Source organism: Haliotis cracherodii, unplaced genomic scaffold, assembly GCF_022045235.1.
Source record: "Haliotis cracherodii isolate W230 unplaced genomic scaffold, xgHalCrac1.p SCAF_14, whole genome shotgun sequence".
NCBI classification, from domain to species: domain Eukaryota; kingdom Metazoa; phylum Mollusca; class Gastropoda; order Lepetellida; family Haliotidae; genus Haliotis; species Haliotis cracherodii.
In genome coordinates, this window is record NW_027266269.1 from 4,220,657 (window position 1) to 4,240,279 (window position 19,623).

Here is a 19,623-nt window from a genome sequence, read left to right on the forward strand (position 1 = left end):
CCTTACGTTTCTTCTCCCAATCTATTTTGTCTTTGGCAACCTGTATGTTCCCTTGTTATGTTACCTTTATTGTTTTGCTCTATCACCCCGACCCTCGACCTACTACTGTCACCCCTGGTTAACAGTGACCCAGTATGTCTCATGTGCTCCTCAATGCCTATATCGCCTGCCCTTCCTATATCTTCCCATGTGTTATACCTATTTCTTACTCTGTTAGCCCCTCATCTTGTTTATTTATATAATTACTATGGGTGTCTTAATGACTTGTTAACTACTATTCTTTTATCTATTATTTTATGCCTATAATACGATCCCCGGTCTGACGAAGAGTGTGTCCTCACACTCTTAAGGTAGAGTGCCGTGGGGATCTGGTTTGGTTCAGTTTGGGATGTTTTTTTGTTTTTTTTGTTACGTACTGTTTTAAATAGATGGGTGTGACCATAGTGCTGGTTGACCTTGAACAATTACAGAAAATACACACATAATTGCAAAAAAAAACACACACACGTGAATACAATTTCAATAGATATATATACGTCTAATATACAAAGATTGGCATAGTTCTAATAACAATGAGACACCCATTTGCATATATTTGTACTAGTTTGCACTGATTTAGGTGCAATAGGAGTAATAATCCTTGAATATATGCATGGGTACAACCTTAATACCAATAAATCACACAGGGTACACAGATGGACACAAGGAATATGTTACTTAAGAACGACATTTATACACTATAGAGTTAAGAGACATAAACTATTGATGGTGGTGACGCATTGATTATGTGTGACCTCTCTGTGAGACGATTCTTATTGCCGCAGAACTATGTTATGTTTCGTTGGGGTCATTGTGTAGATTCAACCCGTCTGCTAACTGCGTAACTGACACCCCCTTGTTCCAACAATATTCGTCCCAAAAGTCTGAACTTTGAGGAGGGTAGAACAGTCTAATTTGTAGCGCCCTCGTTTCTACGAGCCTACGATTGAGCGGACCTATAAGGCGTCTGGTCTCGCAATCAATGGAAATTCTATTGGAGGGGACGACTGGCTTAAATATATTCGTACCGGTTTCCCCGGTGGTATTCGTACTGTTGACGATCTGAAATAATTCATGAAGGTCCTTACGTCGAATCTATCAAGGGGATGTTTGGGCGGTGTGAAGGCCGGATTTTTGTACAATATAGGTGGAATGTCACTCGGCACCTCCATGAAATCACAGCCAAAAGGTACCCTACAGACTGAACACTGATCTAAATTGAATCTGAGGTCTAAAGGTGGAGAAACACGACCTTCCAGAAACCCTGGCTGCACGTCGAATGCTTCCGAATAGTGGCTGGTAGGAAAGTCGAGTTCTATATACTGGCGGGCATTTGGTGTTCCTGCGTTAAGTATCACTATGCGGTAGGATAAGCCAGACTGTTTTAGCAGGGCGGCTGCACATTCCACGTGTTGTATCCGGCGACACCATTTGCAAAAAGTTACCGTTGGAAAATTTGTTCCCAGATCATTCATCGGAAATGTGTCTTTATAACAAAGGGCGCATCGCGTCAAGACATGCCGTAACGCCAATTGCGATCGCCTAAAAAGTGAGATGGTCCCTTCCCATTGTTAAACTTCCTAGTACTTCTGGCGTTATTGGTTTGGACAGAGTACGTCCGATGACTGATCTAGGAATATCCGCTAACTGCCAGAATATTTCTGTATAACTCTGTAGGTCGGCACCCATGTTCGTCTGTAATTGTTGTAATTGGAAAAGGATAGCCATGTCCAATTCTCCGATTGTCGTCTGAACACTTAATACTATCAACATTCGTAAGTCATAGTATAAACCGTACATTAAAAGTACAGCCGCTCCTATACCTAACGATTCATAGACATCGGTCAGTGGTCCTGGGTTTGCTGCTAGATAGAGGGCCCTTCCTTACGGTCGGCCAAATCAGGGGGGCTGGGCGTAAAAAGTATTGGAGGGTTCAATGTGAACTGACGACGTTTGTAAGTTTTGAACCTTCCGTCTGCTAAATGGGTTTTGCCCCAATGTTCTCCCATATTAAAAATGTAGCCAGAAAGACATTTAAAGAATAGGGAGAGCCGACACAATTTTCGCCATAATTTTTCCGGAATGACAACAGGGGCGGTGGTTTTGCCGAATTCGTTATCAAAAGAAGTCACAACATGTTCAACCGCCTGCGTATCCATCACGTTACAGGGTTTCAAACCAATATGTATGTTAATAATTGCACACTAACAATATTATGTATATAATTGCACTTAAAGTAACGATCGGTAGTCGCCGAAAGTAGTTCCAGGCGTAACACCTCTGTTGAACTGAACACATACGACTGCGATACGAGTAACGGTCAATCCTTTATATAGAGGTATGGTGATTCGAATGATTGTGCGGATTGCAAGGACTCGAAGTTCCAGGGGTAAGGACTCGAAGTTCCAGGGGTAATAGATGAGATGAGACTCCCGTCGAACTTGATACGTACCGACGTAGATGGTAGTACCAACCAACGCTTTATCTGCACATATAGATATTGCCAATTATCGTACGGATCGTATGAATGTGAAGTTCCAGGGATAACACCCCTGTCAAACTGATACGTACAGACGTAGATGAGTGTACCAACCAACATTGTTTTGTTTGTGTTTTTGTTTTTGTTTTTTGTTTGTGTTTTTGTTTTTGTTTTTTGTTTTTTTGTTTTTTTGTTTTGTTTGTTTCTGTATTTACGTATATGTACCCAAGTAACCCACTGTGTCCGGTGTTGATTCACCTTGATAGCCCACGTGTGTGCGAAGGACAACTTTTAGGGTGTTAAAGTGGATGTAGAATATGCAGGAGCCCAATGTAGGGTTTGTTTTGTTGTTGTTGTTTTGTTTGTTTTGATAACAAGGACAGTTTTGTTTTGTTCGGAGTCTTGCGTGTTTTATTTTTTTTTTTTGTATTTTATTTGTTGTTGAGTACTTGTATTATTTATCTAGCAAATCTTATCCTGTAAGGTTGCTTTGGAGGTGTTCATTGTATAAATGTTAACCATTTAGCGCTGGATATAGTCCGCCCCCCGACCTGTCCTTGTATTGACTTGCTGTTGGGGTTTGACTGGCATGGGAATTTGAGGGTCCGGCCGAAACAGGATAAGTCGTTCTAAATTGTACTAGGTACATAAACAATAAATATCTGCCCCGGAGGACCTTATACAGCCGTCCAGCCACATGTCGAGGGACAGTTAGTGCTACAGGGAGGGCGATTTGAGTATCTGTAAGAGTGTTACACAGGTACGCATTACTCATGGGCCATTTGATGTAAATCTCGGAAACTGAGCCAGTGATGTGTAATCTGAATGTTTTCCGGGATATATTGTGACTGAGAAAGGGACGACCTATACCCTCTCGGCCGGACCCCCAATTCCCATGCCTGTCCATCAATTGTCATCAATTGTTTTTAAATATGACATTGCATAAATAACTAAATTGTGTATATATTAGCTTGGTCTCGTCGCTATATGGCTGAAATAATGCCGATGCGACGTTAAATTTTAACTCACTCACACTTACCATAAGGTTGTTTGGTCAGTTTCTATCGGAGTGTTTCCGTGTCCAACATAGCTGGTGGTTGTTTGTTTTTTGTTTGTTTGTTGTTTTTTATTCAATTACTGGTGGGACCAATGTGATGTATGTAAGGTCAAAGTTTGTTTGTCTAGTACCTGGATTGGTATCCAAGTTACATCACTGGATCATGTTTGTCCCCTCATTATATCCTTATTACCCCCCGCCACAAATTGGAAGTAGGATATAGGAAAGGTTGCCGTCCGTCCGTCCTTCCGTCCGTCCGTCACATTTTGTTTCCGGAGAAGAACGCAAAAACCGTGAGAGATCTTAACAAAACCTTGCACAAAGATAGGTCTAGTGGTGAACTGGTGCTTTTTGATAGTTTGGGATTTTTGAAAACATTATTTTTCGAGTTTCCATGGCAACGACTTTGGCTTAGATTGAAAATGGTAGTAATCCTCGTTTCCGGAGCAGATCTTGGAAACCGTACAATATTCCTGCACCAAACTTGGCACATAGATAGGTCTAGTGGTGAATTGGTGCCTTTTGATAGTTTGGGGTCTAAAAAAAAATATTTTCGCGTTTCTGAGACAACGACTTTGACTTAGACTGAAAATGGCGGTAGTCCTCATTTTCTGGAGCAGATCTTGAAAACTGTACAATATTTCTTCACCACACTTGGCACATAGATAGTTCAAGTAGTGAACTGGTGCCTTTTGATAGTTTCGGATTTTTTAAAACATTATTGTTCGAGTTTCAATGGCAACGACTTTGACTTAGACTGAAAATGACGGTAGTCCTCGTTTCCGGTGCAGATCTTGAAAACCATGCCTTTTGATAGTTTGGGAGTTTTTACGAATGTTTCCTTAGCAAGAGCATAACTCCTTTACATATTCTACAGAAACATCTACACAGGGTTGTCTGAGAACTGCTACCATAATAACATAATTGAGATGTATACCACTTGACAAAGGGACTTTGACAAGGTATATGGTGAATTATTGTGAAAACACAATTTACAAGTGGCACCCGAACCAGCCTACTTCATCACAGTGCATGGTGGTAACATGAACAGTGGCACCTGAACCAGCCTATTGTTGTATGGTGTGGCCTTTTCCTAGCCTGTGCTGGGTGGTGTTGTTTGGTGTAGTGCTTTTCCTGTAGACTGTTACACACAATCCACTTATTCCTGTCAAAAAGCTTAATTCACCTTTGTTGTCTATCTTTTAATGTCAAATCTACCATGAACAATATACTTCCTAATTATCCCTAATATGCTTCATACACATTTGAATACATATTTTGGTTAATCACCTGAACCCATATATTGCTTTTCATGGCTAAAAGGCTGCATATGATTAACTCTGCATGTTTCTTCCTTTTTATGTGTACTATTTTTCACAACTGAGAACACAAGAGCTGCCGACAATAGTGGTGGTGTCATACTTCTCCAATGCATTAGCATATCATGAATATATTTCATGTACAAGTATATATTCACAAAATGAATGTATATGTTCTGAAGTGTTCTAATTCTATTTTGGTATAAAATGAGTAATTCTTTGTAGATATTATCCTTGAATGACATGCGTTGCTTGCTTGTGTGTACATTTGTTCTTTGGCATTAGTGTTTTGGCATCTGTAAAGATAAATGGGGAATGCAGTTTTTACTTTAGAGCTACATGGCCTATGTTGTAAATGTGATACACCTACATGTGTGCTTGGAGTAGTATTATGACATCCATAACTCAAGAATGCCTTTCCTAACTATTAATAATATTTTCTACCATTTTCAGTTGTCAATTTTGGATCTCTATACCACAAAAATGAATCCTTCAATTATTTACATTTTTCTGGTTGAGGAAGTCATGGATGATATGTCATTGGTAATTGTAATAGTTTTTCAGTTTATTTCCTGCATGGTCAAGTGACACAGGCATAGGATTATTCAGCTTGAATTTGGCTGTCCTATAAAGGACATGATTACGTTCCAGGTTTACTATTAATGATTCATTTTTGTTGTAGAATCTTCCTGTAATCCAATACAAAGGGATATAAATACTAGCTGTGTAATATTTCACCTTCATTTATTTTCACTTTCCAATAAAGGACATGATCACGTTCCAAGTTTACTACTAAGATTCATCTTTGTTGTAGAATCTTCCTGTCATCCAATACAGTGAATATGAGTACACCAACAAAGCGCCCCTCACAAGGAACCAACCTCTCTCCCCTGGGTACACCATCAAAACTTACCAGATACCAATCTGTCCAGATTCTCCCTAACATTAAATCGTTAGTATCTGGCACTTTGGAAGAGTAGGACATTACTTTGTCTGCAGCTCAGTTCAAGCTATCACAGAACAATTTGAGTGATGCTCAACAACACCTTGGAAGATGTTATTCTCATGTTTCAAAGGCTAGGAAGCAGTTCACTTCTGAAATGCAGTCTGCTGAGGACTATGTATCCAACTTACAACATCGAGTTGATATCCTCACTCAGAGGATCACTGGTTTGGAGAGAAACAAGAATTTCCTGATGAAGAATCTGGCAGAAAAGCCAACTCTTGATACATCATTCTCCATTGCTGATGATGGGGATGACATGGCTCTGCTGTCGATTGATGAGGGAATCCCTGCTTCTGAGACCCCTAAGAAGGAAGAAACTAAGACTGAATCTGCAGAAAGACTGCTGAATCTCCTTCATCTCTTGCTGAATCTCCTTCCTCTCTTGCTGATTAGAAGCAGATAATGGCTTATCAACATTGACTTTTTGTCATTTTCATGTTGTCATCCATTATGGTAGAGTAGAAGCTGATAAGGACTGTTATCAACACTTGACATTTTTAAGAAGCTGATAATGACTGTTATTAACAGTTGAAATTTTGTCATTTTCATGTTGTCAACCATTATTGAAGTTACATTTATACAAGACAGATTGTCATGTCAATCTTTGAGGGAGGCGACACTGGAACAAAGAGCTATTTAAAAAATTGTCTCTTTGACTACCCTGAACACTTGACTTTTGTGTGTTTGTGTACACAGATTTGTATTTAGAATTATAAATCATTTGCAATGTGTTTAAATGATTGTGGATAGACACACCAGTTCTCTATCACCATAATTCATTGCAATAATTATTATTTTCTATTTAGGCCAGACCAAACTAGTTCCTTGTTTTACGACACCCACCTGTCCTGGTTTTGAAAACCTAAGTTCATATTTTTTTAGTTTTTTTTAATTGATGTGACTGTAATTACACTATTGCAAAATTTGAATCACTCCTCGTGAACACTAGACCAAATTTGTCTTTCTTTTTCTCCTCCTTCATCTAGACATTTCCCAAAACATTGTCACTAAAACAAGTAATTTATTTGATGTGGCCTTACCTTCATATACAGATATTCATTGCTGATGTTCAACACATTACATAAAGATGTGGTGAGACACGAGATCTATGTAACACTGATCGTGGAACTAAACAGTTATTTGGGCAATTTATTAAAATCAAACAAGCACAAATGTAGATTTCAGTGGATGAGAGATATATTTTATTCTATAATCGGTAATAATTATGTACAAAGAAAAACATGTTGTGAAATAGTTGAAAGTGGCATGCAACTGGTATGTGTACATGCACTAATGAACACGTTTTTATTTACTATTTAAATGTTTTTACTGTCCAGTTCCTTTGCTTTCAGTTGTGAGGAACATTGTACAGAATATATATAGTAGATGGAGGATTAACAGTAGAGGATTAACAGTAACAACAATTGCATACATGACTGGGATAACATGAGTAACAGATGGATAATACTGAAACAACATGATGGATAGAAAACACATTGGTGGACACTGTAACAACATGATGGACAGAGAACACAAAGGTGGAAGCCGATGGCTTTCATGTAACTGATCCTATTTAATTGGCTTCATGTCCCTTTGGCTTCCACCTTTGTGTTCTCTGTTCATAATGTTGTTACAGTATTATCCTTCCGTTGTCATTACTTACTCATGTTATCCCACTCATGTATGCAATTGTTGTTACTGTTAATCCTCCGCCTACTATATATATTCTGTACAATGTCCCTCATTCCTAAAGAAAACATTAAATTTCAAAAAGAAGCAAAATTCCTAGGAGTCACATTTGACCAACACCTTACATGGGCTCCCCACATCAATAACGTGGTCAACTCACTATTAGTTCTCATTTAATTATTGCGTTTTTAAAAGAAATTGAATTGCTTCATAAGTTTTGATTAATATGTTTTGTAAATAAATAAATGCATTTTTATAATTGGTTGAATAAATCAATAACTGAGATTGTTAGTGGCTATATCCTCTAAGGGGGTTAAAGTAGTGTAAAATTATTGTCCCCCTGAGAGGGTATGTAAGACCGCGTCTTTCAAGGTATATTTACTTCTTCCACGTTTTTAATAGTAGTATATGTGTAATTTTACTGTTTGGCTAAATTTGTCAGTCATCGCCACCAACTGAAGGGATGATGTAAATCCGACTTGGGTCCATGCAGGTAGCAAAAGTACTGTAAGTCCCCATGGTCCCCAGCGCGGTGATCAACCTTCATTTGGTGGCGATCTATAGCCTGTTTTTATAATGTGTTGTTAAATGATTAGTTAGTTATCTATTTTTACTTGTTCTCAAACTAGTTTTACGAATGTCTGTGATGTTCTAGTTATTATACTGCTCTTTGTCAGCAGAATTTTAAACAGTTTTATATATATTGTTCATATCAAATTTTGTTTCGTCACGATATGGCTGAAATATTGCCGATGTGACGTTAAACTTTAACTCACTCACTCATGCCAAAAAGATATTAATCTAATGAGATCCATCAGCGGCTCTCACTGGGGAGCTGACAAACAAACATTGTTAAACATATACAAAACTCTTATACAAGCCAAAATAGACTATGCCACTCCGGTTCTCCATTCCCTAACAGATAAATTGGAAAAAAAGCTCAATTCATTACAATATAAGGCCCTCAAGATAGCCCTGGGGACTAGAAATGGCACCTCCCTTAACACCTTACAAATCATCACAGGCATCACATCAATCCAACTTAAACGACATCAATCTATACTTAATTATTGGGCTGGGGCACAACAAAACCCCATTTACAACGAAATACTTCACAAATACAAAAACCTAAGACCAGCTACCCTAAAAAAGTTAGCACCCTTCATAACACATCTGCAAAATCTCATTTAAACATATAATTTAGAACATATAAACTCCATAAAACAAATAGCAGACAAATCTTCCAAATCCAGACCCGACTTAATCAAACAAATAGTAAATACCCACACAATACTCAAAACAGCCAACAAAACAATAACACTAGTATGGGTACCCAGCCACACAGGCATACCAGGAAACCAAATTGCAGATCAAACAGCAAAAATAGCTACAACTGACCAAATACCTACATTACAATTTCACACAAGCAAAACCGAAACAAAAACACTAATAAAACACCATATAACACAACAAAACTTTAACAATAACATCCAAAAATGTAAGTCCCAATGGATCAAAACACTATTCATTCTTCAAACCAACAACAAAATGCAAAAATTACACAAACTCAATCCTAGCAGACAAAATCATAAACAGAATACAAGCCAATCAAACTAACTTAAATGCAACACTATATAAGCAAAATAGACATATAAGCCCAAACTGCATCCACTGCAACACAATAGAAGACATAAAACACACATTCACCACCTGTAGTAAATATAAACAACAACAGTTAACATTATATAACTTTCTTCCACCCAAATTCAATAATAATATTACAATGCCATTTAAACCCGATAACCCACCAGCCACCTTCCTACAAATAGCCACCTTTCTCAAGGATACCAAACTAATAGAAAAAATTTAGACCCTCCCAAACAATTTCAGCATGTAACTCTTACATTCACAGCAAAATTCTAGATTCGGATCGGGATCGAAATTCTCAGCGCGGACTGTCTTCTACGACGTCCGCGCCTCAAAATTCCATAACGGGCTGTCTACAATGACGTCCGTGCCTCCAACCCATAGCGCGGATTGTCTACTCCGACGTCCGCGCCACAAACTCACATATCCATCCATACTATCAATATAACCGTTTAACCAGCCACCCACCCATAGCCAACGACAACAAGCCCACCACCAATCACGCTGACACACAGCCTTGCCCCCACCACCCACCCCCCGCGCTAGGCCCCGCTAGGCCCCTGTTTTTAACTTAGGTTACCTACTCATATCCATTTACCCTTTCCCCCTTATAAATAATTTTATTTTTATTTTATTATTAGTAGCTACTCATCAGCTTAACTGATTACTTCTATCACTCTACCTATCCTAGTTATTACACCCCAATTAAACCTGGTTAGTGTAGAACTTTTTATCCCTCCGCGGCTCTCTATGGCCACTAAAACCTCAACCTCTCTTCTTATTACTTTATCCCCCTTCACTTACAGTTTTTTAGGCTAGACGTTTATATTTATTCCCACTATTTTATACTTTATAAGAACCGTCTGCCCCGAGTGCGAAAGGTAGCCTGAGGTTGAAGCGCTCGTAAAATCTCCAAATATCTATCTCTCTATCCTCATTCAGTCTTGCTTGACAACGGTATAAGGATCTGAACTGAAACATCACCTTTACAGTTTTAAAGAAGTTGTTATCCATAAATTGTGTCTACTTTGTCATCCTCCAACTACTAGGTAATGCCTGTCAAACAATTCAGTTGATGTACGTTAATCAAGAATTAAACATTTTATTCTTCTTTTTTAGGTTGCAGTTGAAATTTGAAGTAATATCTGAAGATAAAATGACAGAGCAAGAGAGAACAACTGACAAACAGAAAGATTCGTGTAGAAAGAGAGAAAAAAGAAGGATGAAATCGGACACAGTAAAGGAAATAGATCAGAAGAAAGACTTTGCAAGAAAAGTAGCTAAAAAAGACAAAATGACAGAGCAAGAGCGAACAATTGACAAACAGAAAAATTCTTGTAGAAAGAGAGAAAAAAAGAAGGATGAAATCGGACACAGTAAAGGAAATAGATCAGAGGAAAGACTTTGCAAGAAAAGTAGCTAAAAAAGACAAAATGAAAGAGCAAGAGCGAACAATTGACAAACAAAGATTCTTGTAGAAAGAGAGAAAAAAGAAGGATGAAATCGGACACAGAAAAGGAAATAGAACACAAGGAAGACTTTGCAAGAAAAGTAGCTAAAAAAGACAAAATGCCAGAGCAAGAGAGACGAATCCTGAGACGAAAGGATTCATTTAGCAAAACAGTTAAGAGAAGTGAAATGACAAGCATTCAAAAAGAATATCAGAAAAAGAAAGATGCGGGAAGAAAACAAACATTACGCCATACTGCCAATACGGAAGAAAGAAATAGGATACTGAATGAAGATGCTATGAGAATTTCAAAAAAGAGACTTTCTTCTAATCAGTCAAAGAAAGATCTCATGTCGAACTTTCTGCAGGGGAGACAAGCTTATACAGAATCTATGCACCAAGCTGTCAATATAGTTTTAGCTCCCTTTTTTTAAGGCAATATAGCTGAGGGTCCAACATACAAATGTGTTTGTTGCCACAGATTACTATATAGAACTTCTCTTCTATCATTCAATCCAGCAAAGTATGATCAGCATGTCCTGCTTAAAGTTATAGATGTGCTATCTTCATCTGATGCTCCACGACTGTTCATTTGTAAAACATGTGACAAATACTTGAAGAAAACTAAAATGCCACCCCATGTTCAGGCCAATAAGTTCATTTGCAAGAAGTACCACTTGTCGTGGGACAGTTGTGTGACCTTGAAAAACAGCTAATTTCAAGGATAATTCCTTTCATGAGTATAGTTGCCTTTCCAAAGGGTGGCCAGCATGGGTTAAGAGGTCCTGTTGTTTTGGTGCCCACAAATCTTCGGCCTGTTGCCTCTGCATTACCCCATAATGTGTCAGATTCTCAAATCATTAATTACCCTTTCTCTTAAACGGAGACTCTCTGATCAATACAGTGTTGCAAAGGAACTCATTCGCCATCACATGGTAAACAGAATACCTTATTTCACACAACAGTCATTATGAAACAGCTGCCACCAATACTATCTGGGAGTCAACCAGTAAAAAAGCAAATCCAGAACTTTGGAATGCAGTGACACATGTTCACAAACATTCACAAGCGAATGTTTCTGCTAATTTAGAAAAAAACAAACAAAGACAGAACAGACAGAAGATTTGCAAGACACTCCTGCTCACCAAAACACCAATGAACAAATCAGAGATCACTGCACAGATTCAGAAGATGAAGTTGAGAAAGACATTCCTCAAGAAACCCGCCAGGAACTGAGTCTTTCCCGTTCTATAAACAGCGGAACTTTGTTATATCCAGAAGAAGGACCTTTGGTGCAGCCAAATAACATTCTGAATTTAGCTCCAGGCGAAGGACAAAGGTCTGTGTCTATTTACAGTGAGAATATTTGGGAGGCTCTATCATTTCCGTGACTATTTCCCATTGGAGAGAATTGTTTTCCACAAGAAAGGACAGTTAAGCTCAGTGTAAAGATGTATCTGAATTCTAGACTTCTTTCCAGTGACTTCCGTTTTGCTGAAAATTCACAGTACATATTTCAGTGTTTGCATTGGTTTGAAACACCGTCCAAGACAGTGTCACTATGTCATTGAAAAGGATGCATCAAGATGACATCAGTGCCAGTAGGCATAAGAGTGAGTGAGTGAGTTAAGATTTAACGTCACATCGGCAGTATTTCAGCCATATCGTGACGAAGTGAGTGAGTGAGTGAGTTTAAGTTTAACGTCACATCGGCAATATTTCAGCCATATCGTGACGAAACAAAAGTTGACATGAACAATATATTTTAAACTGCATACAATTCTGCCGACGAAGGGCAGTATAATAACTAGAATATCACAGATGTACATAAAACTAGTCAGAGAGCATGTAAAAAGATATTAACATTTTACAACACAACATAAAAACAGGCTATAGATCACCAACAACTGAAGGTAGATCACCACGCCAGGGTCCATGGGGACTTACAGTACTTTTGCTACCTGCATGGACCCCAGCAGGATTTACATCATCCCTTCAGTGGTTGGCGATTATTGGCAGAGTTAGCCTCACGTCTTAAAATGACACATATTCTACGATTAAAAACACGGTAGTACTAAATTTACCTTGAAAGCAGTGGAACTTATGTACCCTCTCAGGAGGACAATAATTTTACAGTACTTTAACCCCCCTCGAGGATACAGCCACCAACATTCTCAGTTGCTAATTTAATCTACCAATCATAAAACATTTATATTTCACAAAACACAATCAAAATTTTGCACACAACTCTATTTCTTTTAAAAAACCAATGATTAAACGAGAATCGATACTGCTAAAAAAGATCCTTAATAGATGACGATTTGAAATATTTATCCCTTGTGATGGAAAAATCAACACAGTCAAGCAGGACATGCTGGACGGTGATTCTCTCATCACAAGGGATACAAAATGGAGGATCCTCACCTTTTAAAAGATATTTGTGTGTATACCTGCTATGGCCAATACGACATCGTCGCATAATGACCTCTTCAAATCTGGACTGACAGCCCAAGTAGGTGTAACCAAAATTTTAGTTTAATTTCATGTAATTTATTGATACCTACTTGGGAGTCCCACTTCTTTTGCATCAGATCACAAATATAAGATCTGATTACAGGTTTAAAATCAGTGTATGGGATAAGAAGTGGTGTCACAGATTTGTTGAGTGCTGCTTTTGCAGCAGCATCAGCCATTGAGTTGCCTTTGATGCCCACATGACTGGGCAACCAACAAAAGACGATGTCGTATTGGCCAGTAGCAAGTTCATTAAATAATTCAATAATTTTGATTAAAAGTGGATGTTGACATGAGATGTTATGGATAGCCTGCAAGCAAGAAAGAGAATCGGAAAATAGGATAAACTTCTGATATTTTGACTGTTTACTGATATACTGTAAAGCTGTTAAAATGGCATTGGCCTCAGCTGTGAAAATAGAACTAGTATCGGGTAATCTGGAGGAGATAGTCCTGGATCCAATGACAGTGGCGCTAGCAACAGCGCCACTATCCTTGGATCCATCAGTAAATATAGATTTGTAAGTATTATATGTGTTTCTTAATTCATTATATTTTTGTTGATAAATAAGTGGATTTGTTTCCGATTTCTTTAATTTAGTTAATGACAGATCCACCTCTGGCTTTACTAACTGCCAAGGTGGAGAAGACAAAAGCTGCGTGGGGGCTATAGCATCAAGATTAATTTTAGCGGCAGAAATATCAGATTGAAGTCTTATTCCAAGTGGGGGGAGAACCGATGATTTTTTATTATAGAGATTTTCATAAAGTGGGTTAAAAACACAGTCATATGCAGGATTGGAGTTATTAGAGCGTAATTTAGTGACATATTGTAAGGATAATTTAATTCGGCGTTGTTTGAGGGATGGTTCATCAGCCTCAACGTACAAACTGTCAATAGGAGAAGTTCGGAAAGATCCAAGACAGAGTCTCAGACCTTGATGGTGGATAGAGTCCAAAAGTTTAAGATTACTTTTGCAGGCTCCACCATAGATGATGGAGCCATAATCAAGTTTAGAGCGAATAAGTGCTCTGTACAGTTGAAGGAGGGTTTTCTGATCCCCTCCCCACTTGGAATTTGAAACAACTTTTAGGAGATCAAGGGCCTTCAGGCATTTATTTTTCAAATATTTTATGTGAGGTAAAAACGTTAAATGTTGGTCAAACATAAGACCCAAGAACTTAGCCTCTTTTACTACTTTAATCGGAGTGCTATCTAAAATTAAATCAGGGTCTTTATGGGGTTTGTATTTCCTACAAAAGTGGATACAATTTGTTTTGGATTTTGAAAATTTAAAACCATTTTCTAAACACCATTTATTTATCTTATTTAGACATAATTGTAATTGTCTTTCGATAGTATGCATGTTTTTACCACGACATGATATGTTAAAATCATCCACGAATAAAGATCCATCAATGGAGTCATTTAAAACCTTAGAGAGACTATTTATCTTAATACTAAATAGTGTAACAGACAAAATACTGCCCTGTGGGACACCCTGATCCTGATGATAATGATCAGACAGGGTTGAGCCCACACGGACTTGAAATTGTCTGTCAGTTAAAAATCTGGATATGAATTGAGGCAAACGGCCTCTCAATCCAAAATCCTGTAAATCTTTTAAAATCCCGTGTTTCCAGGTAGTGTCATACGCCTTTTCCAAGTCGAAAATGATAGACACTGCATGCTGGTTATTAATTATTGCATTTTTTACAAATGACTCTAACCGAACTAAATGGTCAACAGTACTTCGATTCTTTCTAAAACCACACTGAATATTTGTAAGTAAATTATTAGATTCCAAGTACCATGTTAATCTATTGTTGACCATACGTTCCATGGTTTTGCAAACGCAGCTGGTCAGTGAAATGGGTCTATAATTTGATGGATCAGTATGATCTCGTCCAGGTTTTGGTATGGGTACAACTATGGCATCACGCCAGGAAGAAGGAAACTCACCTGAAGTCCAGATATCATCAAAAATTAACAGAAGGGTTTCTAGACACGGTTCTGGTAAATGCTTCAGGAGTTGATAGTGTATACCATCAGCTCCTGTAGCAGTATCGTGAGCCTGATCAAGAGCAGTATGAAGCTCATGGATTGAAAATACTTCATTATAATCTTCCCCATCATCTGATTTAAAATTAATAGTTTTCCTTTCCTGCTGTTTTTGGTATATTTGGAATTTAGGTACATAGTTTGAGGAGGAAGAATGTTTTGCTAACGTTGCACCAAGTTTATTTGCAATATCCGATTTGTTAGTTAATAGGTCATCCCCATTCTTAAGGTGGTGGACGCTAGATATGGAACCCTTACCTTTAATTTTCTGTATCATATTCCATACCTTAGACATGGGTGTTCGTGAATTTATTTTTGAAACATTATCACGCCAAGATTGGCGTTTATTATGTTTAAAAGTACGCCTGGCTTTAGCATTTGAAATTTGAAATTGATTCAAATTATGGACCATCGGATGGCGACGGAAATAACGCTCAGCCTTTTTCCGTGCCTTCCTAGCTTGCCTGCAGTCATTGTTAAACCATGGTTTACGGATGTGTGGATTTGCAGAGGACTTTGGAATACAATCATCAGCTATTTTGTACAGTTCATCAGTGAACACCGTAATAGAATCAGGAACATCAACAAAAAGGCCAGGATGTAATTTGCTCGTACACAGTAATTGGAACAAAGGCCAGTTAGCCTTTGTGAAGTTCCATCGTGATGATGGAGGAACGTCAGTTGGAATTATTGTTTGAAGAATAGTCGGGAAATGGTCACTTCCACAAAGGTCGTTGTGGACTGACCATTCGAATTCATTCAACAGATCGGAGTTGGTAAGTGATAAATCAAGAGAAGAATATGTGCCTGTTCCAGGATGTAAATAAGTTTTAGAGTTATCATTAAAGATGCATAAATCGTTGTTCGAAATGAAATCTTCTAATATCTTACCTTTACTGTTCGTGTCAGCACTACCCCAAAGTGGATTATGCCCATTCAAATCGCCCATAATGATACAGGGCTTGGGGAGCTGGTCATAGAGTGCCTGAAGATCAGTTTGGTGAAGAGTAGAAGATGGAGGTACATAAAGCGAACACAATGTGAAAACAATGTTGAGGCTTAAACGGACTGCAACAGCTTGAAGTGGAGTATTAAGTGGAACAGGGCTATGTATGACACCCTGCCTGACCAACACTGACGATCCTCCAGTAGCCCTAGGTCCTGGAGGAGAAAAGAAGTTATATGCATCATATTGCCTCAAATTGATTTGATCATTATCTTTAAAATACGTTTCTTGTAAACAAAATGCTGATGGTTTAAAATCCTGTATCAATAACTGTAAATCATTAAAATTATTCTTTAGTCCCCTGCAATTCCACTGAATAAGAGTATTGGAGCCATTCATGGAGGCTCAACTGGAGTTCTTGAGTGAGAGGGAGGTCCACTCCCACGAACCGGGAGTGAGGGACTGACCTCCATCGCTAGAGGCTCAAATGGATTATGAACCTCTACTGTGGTGTCAGCAAGAGAAGGCAATTCCTAGTGCTGGAGAGCCCTTATCTTTTTTAGCTTCTTTTTTTCTGTTTTAGTCACATGGGCTTCGCCCTGAATGTTTTTGGTGATTTTCACATGGCTGGGTTCTGATGGAGTTACCGTTTTCTGAGTTTGCAGAATCTGAGGTGCTGATGGTAGATGGTCTGTCTGGGAAGCTGAAGTAGATTTCATAGATTGAGATGTCTGTGCATCGTCGATGGTAAACTGGTCATCTTTTTCCCAAGAGATCAAAGTCTGGCAGGATGTAGAGGCTGTAGTAACTTTGAGAACTGGCGGCGGAGAAGAGACTGCAGCTGAATAAGTGATATTTGCGGGTGATTTTGATGGAAGTTGTACCAATTGTTTGGCAGCAGAGAAAGAAATATTTTGCGTGTGCTTCAGTTTTAAGATTTGTGATTCTGATACGAACACTGGACATGATTTGGATGAGGCCACATGCTCCCCGTCGCAGTTGGCACACTTGACATCATCTGTGCACTCGGAACCTTCGTGAATTCCACTGCAACGGAAGCATCTGGCCTTGCGAGTGCAAGTTTTTGCCCCGTGTCCAAACTGTTGACACTTGTAACACCGGAGAGGATTTGGAACATAAACCTCCACTCCGATGTTAAAGTAACCGGCTTTAATGGAATTTGGTATTTTAGCAAGACAAAAAGTAAAAAGATACGTGTTAGTGGGGATAAATTTTCCATCTTCTGATTTTCTGCTGAACCGCTTAACAGCAGTGACCCCTTGATGTTTCAATTCAGCAGCAATCTCTTCTTCTGCCATGTCAGAAAGACAGCGTGTGCGGTCCCTGACAATGCCTCTACTTGAATTCAGTGTCCTGTGCACCGAAACAACAACCTGGGTGTTAACAAACTGCTGTAGACCCAGCAGATTGACAGATTGTTGTCTCCGTGCACATTCCACAAGGATGGAACCAGAACGAAGACGTGTAACATTGGTAACTTCTCCACAGGCACTTTGAATGCCTTTCAAGATAGCGAAAGGATTTAGTTTTAAAGGATTGCCATCAGCAGATGCGATGACAATGAATCTCGGCCAAGAATCTGCAATCTCAGTTGATGTTTCTTCTTCGTCAGACGTTATAGAATCGACATGACGACGTTTATTTGTTTTGAAAGAACCAGATAGATTGTGGTGAGCCATGGTGTTATGTAGTGATTCGGCACCCCTGCTCCCCACCCGCCATCGAGTGTCAACAAGGACGATGTCACAGTGGAAGCCAACCTGCAACACCAGGGATACAGAGGTGTTATACTCCAGAAAATATAGACTTGAAAAGATATGAGATCAAAAAGAATAAGCGTCAGGCTGGTTCGGCCCATAACACTTTCCCCAAGAAACACAGAATTCAGAGGTCTCTATCTCCAGATTGGCCCATGAGCCACCGCCTTCTGACATACGACTCTAGGCAAACAGGAACAAAACAATGATTTTGATAACAAAGTTTAGCGTGCAATTGTATTCTTAATAATATAGCCATGTATTTCATGCTAGGGCATGACGTGACCAGCCGATTGATAGAATCGGGCCAATTCTACCACCCGTCTAGGCGAAGTAAGGGTCGAAGTGGTGTGTTGGGCAATAGGAACACTTGTTCCTGGCTCCAATGCCCTCAACCACCAGAATCCCGTCCTCCGCCGACACAGGGTCGCAACCCACGGCAAACGGGTTGCCCAATTTGGTCGCCTTTTACGACCAGCAATGGGGTGCTGTGGACAAATTCTACCCCGAGTCCACACGGGGGATCCATGTTTAGACCATTTTCACTTCACTTTCGGGTACCCAGCTATCGAAACTGGATGTCCAGCCAGCCCACCTCGCTAGGTAAAAGACCCTCCCTCTCTCGCGCTTTTTTTCAACACTTTTTCGATGTTCCAAACTGTGTCTAAATCTTTATCGACCTTCTGAAGCTCTTGTTCATAAAATCGTCCTCGCACGGGTTCGCCATGAAAATCTTTCAATGAGTACAGCAGTATGTTCTGTCGACGAGTACGTGTGGCAGTTTTGAACAATTCTTCCGTCCAACGCAAGTAGTGCTCCTTGCTGAAGTGTTCTTTTCAAATAACTGATTTTCACTATATCTCCAACTTGTGAAATTTGATGATTTTTCTGATGCTCTGAATGCTTTTCAAAACTGGATTCATGTACAGATGTGTCCACACTTTAACTTCATTCTTTTTGGTGACATAGGCGGGCGCCCGTTTTCCCAAACTTCTATATACAGTGTGATTGTAATTGTACACTAAATCTGGTAACACGTCGATGTACCGTCCTGCGTTATTGTGGGTCAGATACCTAGATATTAGGGATCGTAACGTTCTTATCACTCGCTCGGCATAATTGCCTTTGATGTCTTCGTTTTGTTTCACAATTACTTTGATGTCCAGGCTCTCTACGCAGGATCGAAATATGTATCTTTAAGGGATTGTGACCCTCGGAAAATATTGTTTTGAACGCCTCTGCCACAGTCTCTGGTTTCTTATTGTTTAACGGAGCCACCAACAAATATCGAGACAATATGTCAATTGCTATCAATACATAACATACGCTGTCATTGGCCTTCGCATAACGTCCCATGTCCATTAAATCGACATCCCACTGTTCATTGGGGCTGTTGACACGAACCTTAAGTCGTGGAAACCTGTATCTCACTGGTTTGTGAAGTGTGTAGGCGTCATGTTCACCCAAGAAAGACCTTACTTTCTTAAGGGAAACCGTTTGGCTATGCTTTTCAAACTCTGATGAAATTTAGATGGTCCATAAAAGGCACCACCTTGCCTCGGACTAAAATAATAATGCTGCAGAATTTTTTTCTCTCTCTCCACGGACGATGTCGGTGAATTGGTATGTTGCGAATG

At 39.1% G+C, this 19,623-nt stretch overlaps 2 protein-coding genes and 1 pseudogene across 2 annotated transcripts; 1 reads left to right on the forward strand and 2 right to left on the reverse strand.

Moving 5' to 3' along the window:
- Positions 1-831: 831 nt before the first annotated feature.
- Positions 832-2,198, reverse strand: LOC139460896 (uncharacterized; annotated as a pseudogene).
- An 8,194-nt stretch (positions 2,199-10,392) lies between these two features.
- Positions 10,393-11,922, forward strand: LOC139461352 (uncharacterized). Its single transcript, XM_071242965.1, has 2 exons — positions 10,393-10,651; positions 11,777-11,922. The coding sequence occupies exons 1-2, from the start codon at positions 10,393-10,395 to the stop codon at positions 11,920-11,922; spliced, it is 405 nt and encodes a 134-aa protein (XP_071099066.1).
- A 4,819-nt stretch (positions 11,923-16,741) lies between these two features.
- Positions 16,742-19,342, reverse strand: LOC139461353 (uncharacterized). The gene is made up of 2 exons (XM_071242966.1): positions 19,313-19,342; positions 16,742-17,989 (listed from the first exon to the last, which is right to left on the reverse strand). Exons 1-2 carry the CDS (start codon positions 19,340-19,342, stop codon positions 16,742-16,744), a joined length of 1,278 nt encoding a protein of 425 aa, XP_071099067.1.
- Between the last annotated feature and the right edge of the window lie 281 nt (positions 19,343-19,623).

Bases quoted from the DNA above. Each gene is read 5' to 3' on its own strand.
- LOC139461352 (XM_071242965.1), top strand. From the start codon at position 10,393: ATGACAGAGCAAGAGAGAACAACTGACAAACAGAAAGATTCGTGTAGA. The intron at 10,652-11,776 runs GTAGCTAAAAAA...CTGCTAATTTAG, and splicing joins GGAAAGACTTTGCAAGAAAA to AAAAAAACAAACAAAGACAG.
- LOC139461353 (XM_071242966.1), bottom strand. From the start codon at position 19,342: ATGGGACGTTATGCGAAGGCCAATGACAGC. The intron at 17,990-19,312 runs GTATGTTATGTA...CTGGTGTTGCAG, and splicing joins ATGCGAAGGCCAATGACAGC to GTTGGCTTCCACTGTGACAT.